Source organism: Trichomycterus rosablanca, chromosome 21 (genome assembly GCF_030014385.1).
Source record: "Trichomycterus rosablanca isolate fTriRos1 chromosome 21, fTriRos1.hap1, whole genome shotgun sequence".
In the NCBI taxonomy this organism is placed as follows: domain Eukaryota; kingdom Metazoa; phylum Chordata; class Actinopteri; order Siluriformes; family Trichomycteridae; genus Trichomycterus; species Trichomycterus rosablanca.
This window is the reverse complement of record NC_086008.1, coordinates 20,772,116-20,784,878: the sequence shown is the minus strand read 5'-3', so window position 1 is coordinate 20,784,878 and position 12,763 is coordinate 20,772,116. Positions and strand designations below refer to the sequence as shown.

Here is a 12,763-nt window from a genome sequence, read left to right as displayed (position 1 = left end):
ACGGCGGAGAGACTCGTGTCCGTTTGGGTTTTGTTTTATATTATATGAGTGCGGTTCTTTAGACCTTTATTCTGTGTGTTTGGGCGAGAGAGAATGTCTATGTGTGTAAGAGAGAGAGAGAACAGTGGACTGTTTGGTTCTATATATGCGGGATGGCCAAAGTATGTGGACGCCACTGCTAATTATTGAGTTTAGACACACTCCTTGCTAATAATAGTTTTGAATTGGGATGTCCGGCTAGCTCATGATCGCGTCCACATACTTCTGGCCATATCGCGCTGGCACCTGAGTGTGTGTACGCGGGTGCTGCTTTTTATTGTTCATCCATGGCTCCGGGAACGATAAACCGTGTGTATGTCTGACTTTTTATTTTTTATTTTCAGTTATTAGTTATTATATGCAAATTTGTACAAAAGAAAAAGCGTCTTCATATTTATGCATCACATTTAATCCTTTTATCTGCCATGAGAAGCAAAAAACTGTATTGTAAATAAAAAGTACATTGAGAAAATAAAACCGTGTGGCGTCTGCTTTGTTTCTGCACGTTTCCATCGATTTGGCCACATCGGGTCACATGATCACATGATGCACCTCCAGGGACCCGGGTTTGATCTGCCACCCTTGCTTCATACCTGTGGAGTTATTACATGTGCTTCCTCACCACCTCCACCAATGAGATCTTCAGCTTTTTAGTCCAAATCTCAGGCAGTACCATCAACCCGGTGTCCAGATTGGCGCAGAGAAACTCATTTTACCCCCGCTGAGGTGAGAAAGGGTTGCGCACCATTTGCTACACACAGGTGTCAGGGCAGCTGTTGTAGCCGCTAGTTCACAATGTCAGGAAGGTCCATGGTTAACAATGTAGCACTGACTCAGGAACAGCTGGAGAGGTGTGGGGGGAACAGTAGAGGAACAGTAGAGGAACAGTCCCGGCCAAAGAATGTCAACAGCTGCCGATTTCACACAGGAGTCCCGACGTTTCCGACTATAATGAAGGGCCATGTGTCCTCCTCATGTCTTACTCATGTCTTACTCAATGCCTTAAAGGTCTTAAATTTTCCTAACTTTTAGTCTCAGGTCTTAGACCTTCCTCACTTTCAGTCTCAGGTCTTAAATCTTCCCTACTTTAAGGTGTAGGTCTTAGACCTTCCTAACTTTCAGTCCCAGGTCTTAGACCTTCCTAACTTTCAGTCCCAGGTCTTAAATCTTCCCTACTTTTAGTCCCAGGTCTTAAACCTTCCTCACTTTTAGTACCAGGTCTTAAACCTTCCTCACTTTTAGTCCCAGGTCTTAAACCTTCCTCACTTTTAGTACCAGGTCTTAAACCTTCCCTACATTTAGTCTCAGGTCTTGAACCTTCCTCACTTTCAGTCTCAGGTCTTAAATCTTCCCTACTTTAAGGTGTAGGTCTTAGACCTTCCTAACTTTTAGTCCCAGGTCTTAGACCTTCCTAACTTTCAGTCCCAGGTCTTAAATCTTCCATACTTTTAGTCCCAGGTCTTAAACCTTCCTCACTTTTAGTACCAGGTCTTAAACCTTCCTCACTTTTAGTCCCAGGTCTTAAACCTTCCTCACTTTTAGTACCAGGTCTTAAACCTTCCCTACATTTAGTCTCAGGTCTTGAACCTTCCTAACTTTCAGTCTCAGATCTTAAACCTTCCCTACTTTTAGTCGCAGGTCTTAAACCTTCTTAACTTTTAGTCTCAGGTTATAAATCTTTAGAACTTTCAGGCTCAGGTCTTAAATCTTCCCTACTTTCACATTCAGGTCTTAAACCTTCTCTACTTTTAGTCTCAGGTCTTAAACGTTACATCCTTTTAGTCTCAGGTCTTAAATCTTTAGAACTTTTAATCTCAGGTCTTAAACCTTCCCTACTTTTAGTCTCAGGTCCTAAACGTCCTCCAGTTTTAGTCCCAGTTCCAAGCCTTAGTCCTAAACTTTCACCATTGTAGTCCAAGTTTCTAAACCATAACCAGTTCCTAATTATTTCTCAGTTGCAGATCCAAGTCCTAAAACTTTTCCATTATGAGTCCCAAATTCTAAACCTCTTCCTTTTTAGTCCATAGTTATTTCTTATTTGCAGACCCAAGTGCTGAACCTTCGTCACTTCCAGTCTCAGGTCTTAAACCTTCCCTACTTTCAGTCTCAGGTCTTAAACCTTCTAAACTTTCCGTCCGAGGACCTGATAATTTCTTACTTGCAGACCCAAGTCCTGAACCTTCGTCACTTTTAGTTTCAAGTCTGAAACCTCTTGGAAAAAAATAACGATGTCTTCCTGCCAGAACTCATGCTCCTGCCATGTACCAATTAAAAGTTAATTATAGTAACATTAATAATAAATATGAATCCTTTGATATTTGTGAAAGGTGATCCTGAACTATTTCCAACGGCTCTCCGTAACAGCACTGAAAAGATTTACAGATGCCGAAGAAAAGACATTTTTAACCTCATTATAATGTTGTTATATTGTTTTGTTACCTGGTTGAGTGGATTTTATTATATTTTATTATATTTTATTTTATATATATATTTTTAGATAAGCTTAGATTCACACCAGTATGTAAGCATGAATATTTGCCAAGGACTGTAAAAATGTTTTTTCTCCACACAAACACTTGAATGGATTTTTATCAGCAGAACAGATCAGTCCTCCGACACGGGCTTGTGTATCACCTCAGCCGCGGCACTTATCCGGCCCTTCTTCTCATAAAAAGGGAGTCATAATTATGATTAATTATTCACCAGGTGAGAAATTGAGCAGCTCTAGGGTTTCCAGAGCTTATTGTTCCTGCAAAAAGCAACTCGTCATGCTTCTCACTCAGGACTGTCCGGGTGTGTGGTCCACCCGTACTCTCATACACGCACTCAGAGGTGGACGTGAATACCTCCGACCGGCCTCTTCCTCTGGGATCAAACCGGTGGAAACATGGACGTACGGCTACTCAGGAGCAAAATGCAGAGACAGAAGCTCATCGCACGGGAGAATGACGGTAATTCATAATATTATATGAATTGTTCGACAATATGCTGTGTTATTTTTGTATGTTTGAAACTATGGTTGCACCAACACCAACCAGAAGTCCCACAGTGGGAATCAAACTATCAAACTTGATATGACGAAGTTGTGCAGGTTAAACACGGCTAGATAAATCATGGTGCCACAGAGCTCCAGGAGCCTTGAGACCTTGGGTCAGCCCTCGTCTCTTTGTACCGTCTGTCTGAAGCTTCCTCCTGGTACTTTGGATTCCTCTCATCTTCAAACACTGAAAGCTTTTGCGTGTCGTGTGGTCCAGTGAGCATTGCTTGACCCCGGGGAAACCCCTCGCAGGTGTGTAACAACACGACCGGACGGCTCCTCAATGCCCCTTTTGTACCTACAGTCTGACACTAGTACACTTGTAATGATCCCTGCAGCTCCGCCGATCCAGTTACACTCAACGCGAGAGATACGACAGCTATGTGAGCTTCGTTATAAATCTGGACCCCAATAAAATAATAATAATTAAAAAGAACAATTAAAAACTTTAAAGTGATAAAAATGTAAGAAAACTATTCGTTACTATTTTATTTAAATGTATAAATATATTTGTTTTACTTCAGATATTATTATTATTATATTTTATTGTTATTCAATTATTATCATTATTAGTAAGGCAAGGCAAGGCAAGGCAAGTTTATTTGTATAGCACCTTTCATACACAGTGGCAATTCAAAGTGCTTTACATAAGGAAAAATTAAAAATTAAAAGCATTAAAACATTCCTGAGATCTAGAACCTCAGAAAGACTTCTTGCAAACATTTAGTTACAATTAAAAACATGAAATTCAAACAAGAGAGATAAAAATTATGAACTTGAAAAATTAAAAGAAAATATTGTAAAATATACCCTACAATTTGGTAAATACGAAATTAAAACAAGAGAAATAAGCAAATAAAACATAAAAACTAAAAGAAAATATAGTAAAATATACCTTACAGTTTAGAGAATATGGAATTAAAACAAGACTAAAAGAAATATGGTAAAATGAGGGTAATAGTAAAAATATCGAGCTCAATCATAGGCACAAGAAAAAAAAACTAGTAGTAGTATTTTATTATTTCTTTATTTTATTTTGTTTTGTTTCATATTATTATTATTCTTTTTTTATTATTATTACTTTTATTATTATTATCATATTTATTATATTATTGCAGTTATGATGATGATATTATTATATTTTATTATAGTTAGGATAATAATAATAATAGTAATTATTAATAATATTATTATTAATATTATTATTATTATCAGTATTATTGGTATTATTATTATTATTACTATTATTATTGGTATTATTATCATTAATATTATTAATATTATTATTAATATTATTTTTATTATTATTATTATTATTATTGGTATTATTATTATTATTATTATTATTATTATTACTTTTTTCAATTTTCTAAATTTTTCTGAACATAAAGCAGAATAATTCTATTCTAAGACTTTTTGCATGTATAAAATAACCAGACGGTTTATTATTATGTAATAACACAAACACTTGCTGTTTTTAAGTGTTTTATTTATTATAAAGAATTCCATCTATTATTATTTTTATTAACATTTTCTTTTGATCTTTACAGTCAGCATTGAGGTGGATGATGGTGGGTTCTATTTCACATTTTCAGCTTCCTAATAATAAAAGCCACAATAAATAAATGATAAATTATGCTTTCTAGTTGTAATAATATAATTAAATAGACGTACTAATGGGGATTTTTCTTTTATGACAAAAACATTGTAGTTTATTAAACTCTCTACGTTTCTGTACATGTACTTGAACAGAAGATAAAGACGTGTTCAGTCTTTACTACGTTGGAATAGACCGAGATATAAAAGGACAGAGATCAATGGATCACAAAAGTAAAGACAAAACCAGTCAAGTCGACACTGGACGAGTGGTGACACTTCAGAATGGATTCAAGAACGGGATCTCAGGACGAGAGGAAGTGGACGGTCTGAAGGACAGAAAAAACAGTAAGAACAAGAGGAACAAGAAACAGCAGGAGGCGGAGGACATCGTGAAAGAGGGTGAAGATGAGAAGAAACCCCAAACTGAACATGAACAAGAAGAAGGCAAGAAGAGAAGAAAAAGGAGAAATTTTAAAGAAAACGTGTAAGATTTATTAATGTTTACACAATAAATTACAACTAAAGGTTTAGTAAAACAACCTGAAGAAATAAAAGTAAAACTAAGTTAATAAAGTAGTAAAACAAAGTAAAAATCACTCAATAAATACATTCTTAATAATACAGTTAAAACTTTTAACAATCCTGCAGTGAAACATCATTTTATCAGCGACGTTGTTGCTTGGTTTCAGGTCTGAGTGTGACGAGAGCTCTTCATCAGAAGAGGAACTGGAGGACGATGAAGATCAGTTTATGTCGGGCTCCCTGAACGAGGAGATGCTGGAGAAGCTGCGGGAGATTGTGGAGGAGAAGAAGAGACTCATCAGCACACTGAGAGCCAAACCCTGGCCAATGCACAAGAAACTCTCTGTTCTCAGGTCACACCCACACTCACAGCTATCCTCCCTCAGACACAGCCAATCATGTCCATAAAGGCCAGCCAATAGCAGAGCTGAGATTTGATTTCGAGAGCTTGGGATATTAGCACTGTTGGGCTAATGGGTTTTACCAACACGCCACCAGAACGCTCTCAAAAATAGATTTGATTATTTACATATTTGTGTTATTAATTTTAGGTATGTTAAGAAGTTGTCTGTTTGTTTTTCTTCGACGTTGCAGGAAGTCTCAGGCTTTTCTAGAGAAATATGAAGGCGCTTTGGGAGGAGACAAAGCCCGGAAGCTCTATTCCTACAAAATCAAGATGAGAAAGGTGAGCAATTATGACATCATAATCAGAGGAGCGATTATGACATCATAATCAGGGGAGTTATTACAACATCATAACCAGGAGAACAAATATGCCATCATAATCAGGGGGACCACTATGACATCATAATCAGGGGGACAATTACAACATCATAATCAGGGGACCGCTATGACCTCATAATCAGGAGAGCATTTATGACATAATCAGGAGAGCATTTATGACATAATAATCAGAGGAGCAATTATGACATCATTATCAGGAGAGCAATTACGACATCATATTCAGGAAGAGTGAACATAATTTTGTTTTTTGTTTCCTTATTGATTAAATGTGACAGTTAATTATGTGCCACATGCCACTGGTTGTGTAGGGTATTTTGTACATGATATGAGACATTAATGTGCATTAAACCGCGTTTCTGTGCACTTCAGAAATGGATGAAGCTCCGAAGAAACCTTCATAACTTCAGGATGCTCTGCGTTCCCTGGGAGATGAAGATCAAGAACATTGAAAGTACGTTTTAGCTCGAATTCATATGGATTTGATTCCCCCTTTGCAGCTCTAGCCTGGTCTGTAAAGTGTATCGCTGTATCAGTTTTATTGTATTAAAAGTCAACACCTGTGTAGAAAATGGGCAGATTAGTTGTTTAGATTAGTTTAAATGACTATGTAAGGTCAGTCAGTATGGTAAGGCATGGTTTAAGTCCTAAACATTGCTGTACAACAACTGACCTAACAGAACCAAGTATTTTTTTCCCTGTTCATTCTTAAATCTACTTTAAGTTACTATAAAATGCCCACGGTTTTCTCTGACCGTATTTCTATCCTCCACCAGGTCATTACGGATCCTCGGTGGCCTCCTACTTTCTGTTAATGCGCTGGATGTACGGCATCAACGTGATCGTGTTTTGCGTCAACCTCTGCCTCATCGTTTTCCCAGAGGTGAGAAATCGTGGTGGATCCGAATATGCACGGTAATTCATCGTCATGGAAAGGCCAATCCAAATACTGGCTCGAACAGAAGCCAATGGAAACTCACAACCCAGAGGTGGAGAAACTGTTTTATGTAATACTGATTTCATTACTTTGTCATGTGGATTTGTTTGCTAGCCAGCTAGATAGAAGCTTCGTAGATGATGGTGAGTTAGTACCATTGGGTTTAAACATGGTTACTAAGAGCAAATTCCATCATTTGTCACTAAATTGCCTTTAAATACCCCTTACACAATTATGTACAGGTACTGGAAACTTTGGTACTGAGACTGGGACTCCAATCTCAATCTGACAAAATGTTTTATTACTGGGCCACTAGGATAAAAAATGAAGCATTTGCCTGTTGTTAAGCTTCATCTTTAATGGAACAGTTGATCTCTCTGCTCTCTGCAGGTCTTGATGGGGCAGCCATATGGAAGTATTCCCAGGAAGTCTCTGTCCAGAAAGGAATTACCCACAGCCATGGACCTTGATGTACTGTGGGACGTTGGGGTAAGGATCGCTTGGATTGTATTCAGTCATAATTGGAAGTGGCTTTGGATAACAGCGTCTGCTCTTATTCAAAGAGTAAATGTAGATCGAATCAGTGTACTACCAACAACACTGGTAGCCAAACATGTTCGAACCGGCCATAATAATCCAGAACTAAACCCAGTTTACGCTAACGTTGTTGGTTATTTTTGCTCTGTAGAGTCTGAGTCTTGTTTCTGCAGGGCTACATTAAGTATACCGGCCTGTTCTGTGGCTACTACAACAACCAGAGAACCATCGGCTGGCTCAAGTACCGCATGCCCCTGGCTTACTTCTTGGTTGGACTTGGTGGCATCGTTTACAGTTACATGGTGGTCATCCAACAGTGAGTATGTTCAGCAGTCTTTAGCCAAAAGTATGAAGACACCCCTGCAAATTACTCGTCCAGTGTCCACATACCTTTAGTTGTACAGAAACACCTCAAAGAATTTAATCATATTACCACGTTGTACGACCTGCTGTTCACCTTTGCCATCATTTCTCCACAGCATGGCACAGAACACCAGTGAGGGGTGCCTGGGGGATGACACCAACTTCGATTATTGCTGGAAGATCTTCACCAGTTGGGATTATTTGATTGGAAACCCGGAGACGGCCGACACCAAGTTCGCCGCCATCTCTACAAACATTAAGGTGCTCGTGTGTGTTTGTGCTTCATGTAGGTTGTTGGTAGATTATTGGAAGGTGATTGGAAGGTGACAGGTCATTGGAAGGTGATTGAAAGGTGATTGGAAGGTGATAGGTAATTGGAAGGTGATTTGAAGATCATTGGAAGGTGATTGGAAGATCATTGGAGATGGTAGGTCATTGGAAGGTGATTGGAAGGTGGTAGGTCATTGGAAGGTGATTGGAAGGTGGTAGGTCATTGGAAGGTGATTGGAAGGTGATTGGAAGGTGGTAGGCCATTGGAAGGTGATTGGAAGGTGGTAGGTCATTGGAAGGTGATTGGAAGGTGATTGGAAGGTGGTAGGCCATTGGAAGGTGATTGGAAGGTGGTAGGTCATTGGAAGGTGATTGGAAGGTGATTGGAAGGTGGTAGGTCATTGGAAGGTGATTGGAAGATCATTGGAAGGTGACTGGAAGATCATTGGAAGGTGATTGGAAGATCATTGGAAGGTGACTGGAAGATCATTGGAAGGTGATTGGAAGATCATTGGAAGGTGACTGGAAGATCATTGGAAGGTGACTGGAAGATCATTGGAAGGTGATTGGAAGGTGACTGGAAGATCATTGCAAGGTGATAGGTCATTGAAAGGTCATTGGAGGATCATTGGAAGGTGATAGGTCATTGGAAGGTAATTGGAAGATCATTGGAAGGTGATAGGAGAACATTTCTCGATGCACGGGTTCAAGCAATTTATATCTTTCACCATCTACCACACACAAAACACAATACGGTTCCTGAGGTCCTCAGTTCTCCTGGTAAACCTTCCCAGAAGAGTGAAGGGGGTTGGAGCAACTCCATACCAATGCTCATGGTTTTGGAATAGGATGATACAACAGCGTATGGTCACGTGTCCAGATACTTTTGGCCACTTTTGTGCTATGTATTTGTGTATCCACTAATTCCATTCGTTTTGTCAGGAGTCCATCATGGACGAGAAGGAGCCCAAAAAAGACGAGAACGTCCACCTGACGCGACTGTTCCGGGTCTTGGCCAACTTCCTGATCTTCTGTGTCCTGACGGGAAGTGGGTATCTGATCTACTTTGTGGTACGCAGGTCTGGGAAGTTTATCAAGGATGGCATGGACAACTTTGGCTGGTGGGAGAGAAATGAAGTAAGTCCTCCATTAATCGTCCTTGTCGATGGTGCCAAAATCCTTGAGGGTAACACAAAATGATTGTCCTCTTTTTTAGGTAAACGTGGTGATGGCTCTGTTGAGCGTTTTCTGTCCGATGCTGTTTGAAGTCATCGGTACTTTGGAGAATTACCACCCACGTATCGGCATGCGCTGGCAGCTGGGCCGCGTCTTCGCTCTCTTCTTGGGGAATATGTACAGCTTCATCATCGCCATCATTGACCAGATTCGCTACTCAGTAAGACCTGAGCAACTCATAAACTCAACTGTCTCTGTGGCAATACTGTCTCCAGTTGTAAACAGTGTGGCTATACTGTCTCCAGTCATCATATTGTCTCTTTACTTTAGAGAGATGAAGAACAGGAACTCAGGCATAACATAACCATGTGGGAAGCCACCTCGCACAATGGGACCTTGGCCGGGAATTTCACAAGTTCACAGGTGTTTAAAGTGGATCCTGCTGACATACCCAGAGGCCCTTGCTGGGAGACCTTGGTTGGACAGGTACCCAAGAGACTTTGGGATTTCATGTGTCAGCAGGAAATGGATTTAATAAAAAAACAACCTTCCTGTGTTCAGGAGTTTGTCCGGATGTTGATTACGGACTCTCTGACTCTCTACGGCGTCGTGCTGGTGAACGACTTCGTTCGAGCCGTTTTCGTCCGTGTCTTCAACCACTGCTGGTGCTGGGACCTGGAGTACAGCTTCGTGAGTATCCAGGACCATCAAACATGGTTCCTACACATTACAGAAAACATAAGCAGTGTATTTTCTTCACACCAGTTGATGGTTCTTTTGTCCATTGTTCTTTTGGCAACAAAACTCTATATAATGATGATGGGCACAAATTACCTCAGACTGCTCATTTGAGTGGAGGCTGGAGGGTCTGGGGAGGACACAAGCTCATGGTCAGGTGTCCAAATATTTCTGGATTTAATATCTATTGTACCATGTTTTTTCTGATTTGCAGCCTTGTTATTCTGAGTTTGATGTAAGCGGGAATGTGCTGAACCTCATCTTCAACCAGGGGATGATCTGGTATGGTCATTTTCGTTTCCTCTGTTATTTTAGCTTGTTTTTAAAGTCAGTGATCACCTTCATGCGTTCATGTGTTTTCCAGGATGGGCTCCTTCTACGTCCCCGGTCTACCTGGGCTAAACCTCATCAGGCTGCAGATATCCATGTACCTCCAGAGCTGGTCTGTCATGTGCTGCAACATCCCTCAGTCCAACTTCTTTAAAATCTCTCGATCCAACAACCTCTACATGGCTATGCTGCTGGCCATCCTGTTCCTCTCCACGGTGCCCACCATCTTCACCATCGTCTCCATGCAGCCTTCCGTCGACTGCGGACCCTTTAGGTAATAAACACAAAAAAAAAAAATCCCTCACGAATACTGAATAGGTTCGAATTCCCCACAGGTACACTCCAAAATCCAATGCAAAGCCTGTTCTATGTGTAAAGAGGGGTCAGCTCACTTCTAATAGACGACCTGGATAAGTGGCTGCTTTAACAAGAGCAATTGTGAGGGAAACATGAGGTCAGCTGTCAATAAACTAAAATATTTGGTTCTACAGCAGGTTAATAATTTAAAATACAAACCCCAGATGACAAGAATGACTTAAAAGAAACAGAAATTAAAGACGCTACCTTAATGTATCAAGTGCAGATCTCCTACTCAACCACTAGAGGGCACCAGATGTATTGTTATTAAGTTAGCATATTAGCGTCACTATTTAGTTTCCACACATCGCTACAAAAATAATAATTAAAGTGATAAATACACTGTTTGTTCAAAAGTATTCGGACATCTGCTCATAAGCTTGCTGGACATCGTATTAGCAGTTTTATAAATGTTTAGGAATAAGGAGTTTTGTACTGAAAACACTGTAAACACGTGAAACTATAATTAGCCAGGGTGTCCACATACTTTTGGCTATATAGCAAGGTCGTAATCACAATATATATTGAAAAAGACACCCAACCCCCCTTCTAAAGTATTCAGATATGTTCAAAATGTCCCGTTTCCTCAAAATACTGATTTAAAAATGATAAATAACACATTCTACTCGATAGCGTTGCTAATATTAGGCTCCATCAATGTTCCTATCAATTGTTGTATGGCAGGAACCCCCTTACTGGTAGATTTGTTCCCCCCCCAGTGTTCCCAATTCATGCCTATGACCTTGCTATATGGTGTAGCTGGAATATTGAACCAGGTCTCCTGAGGTGTCTATTAGCAAACAATATACTAGCATAATGCTTGCTCTATCCCTCATGTTCACTTTAGTGGAAAAGGTCACATATACGACGTGATCCCGGAGATGATACAGGCCGATTTCCCAGTATGGTTTGCGAAGGTGTTCAGTCACATCTCGAACCCAGGACTGGTCCTGTCCGTCCTCCTGCTCATTATGTAAGTAGCACAATTAAATACTGGCAACAAACACATTTGTGAATGAAATTTACCAGCAAACAGCAGTGTATTAGTTAGATAGTGTATACATCTATCTATACGTACACACTACTTTGCCAAAAGTATGTGGGCACCCTAATATGGACTTGTCAGACATCCATGTATGGACGCTCCTATTTATCCCGAAGGTTTTCAGTTGGGTTGAGTTTAGGGTCTTTTTCAAACACCCTTCCCAAGGCTGAAACATCTGTACTTAATACTTAAGAGGGGTGTCCACATACTTACCACTGAGTGTACGTATACACAGACATGCTACGTCTTCTGTTTTTGTTGTCTGTTGTTTTAGGCTGACCGTTTATTACCTGCAAGCCACGTCAAAATCGTACAGGCAGGCTAACAGCGAGCTGAAAAAGAAACTCCGTGCCGTAAGTCTGAAGGTCTTTAGATCTTTCCAAATTTTGAACAATAAGGTCAAATGTGGTTCTCAGTAGCTTCTGTGTTCTCAAAATTCAACAGCAAGTTCAGGAGACCAGAATGAAGACCAGACTAGTGGCGAAGAAGACGGCAGAATTTTTGGATCAGGCCAAAAGCAACGGCGAGATACAACATGAGAGACAGATCAATGACTGTGCAGCTGAAAACGGCATGGAGAACGGCAGACAGAACTTCCACCACGTTCGTCCAGCGCAGGGTCACCGTACGGGTCGACGTTTGGCCTTCGCAGACACTGAAGGTCCTCCTCACACACGACCCCCTGCGCCCCAGTCCAGCCATGTGCACGGACCAGTTCCAGGAACTCCAGCGTCATGAAGACACCAGAACTGACCGCTGAGAAGAAGCTTTGCTGATTAGTTTGAGCACTTTAAAACATTTTGATGTGGGCAGTGGAGTGTTTGTGGACTGTTAAAGCACTTTGTGAAGTTCTGTAGCTGTACATTATCATATATTTTCGGAAAGTTGTAAAATAATGATGTAATTACGTCAGGAACGTGAATAAATTGGTATTTTTGGACCAGATTGAACTTCCCTCATTCTTATCTACAGTCTTTTGAACAGTATACATACACTTCACTATAAGGATGGCCTTCCTGACCATGCACCTAGCCCCTACGCACAAAGCCAGGTCCATAAAGAGATGGTTTGA

General features: G+C 40.3%; 1 protein-coding gene across 1 annotated transcript; it reads left to right on the top strand.

Moving 5' to 3' along the window:
- Positions 1–2,926: 2,926 nt before the first annotated feature.
- On the top strand, positions 2,927–12,570 carry tmc1 (transmembrane channel-like 1). The gene is made up of 18 exons (XM_063018342.1): positions 2,927–2,990; positions 4,829–5,159; positions 5,365–5,550; positions 5,792–5,882; positions 6,311–6,392; positions 6,715–6,821; positions 7,266–7,364; positions 7,586–7,728; positions 7,892–8,036; positions 8,988–9,182; positions 9,262–9,441; positions 9,552–9,707; positions 9,783–9,911; positions 10,174–10,241; positions 10,324–10,563; positions 11,494–11,619; positions 11,966–12,044; positions 12,136–12,570. Exons 1-18 carry the CDS (start codon positions 2,927–2,929, stop codon positions 12,427–12,429), a joined length of 2,715 nt encoding a protein of 904 aa, XP_062874412.1. The 3' UTR covers positions 12,430–12,570.
- Positions 12,571–12,763: the final 193 nt, after the last annotated feature.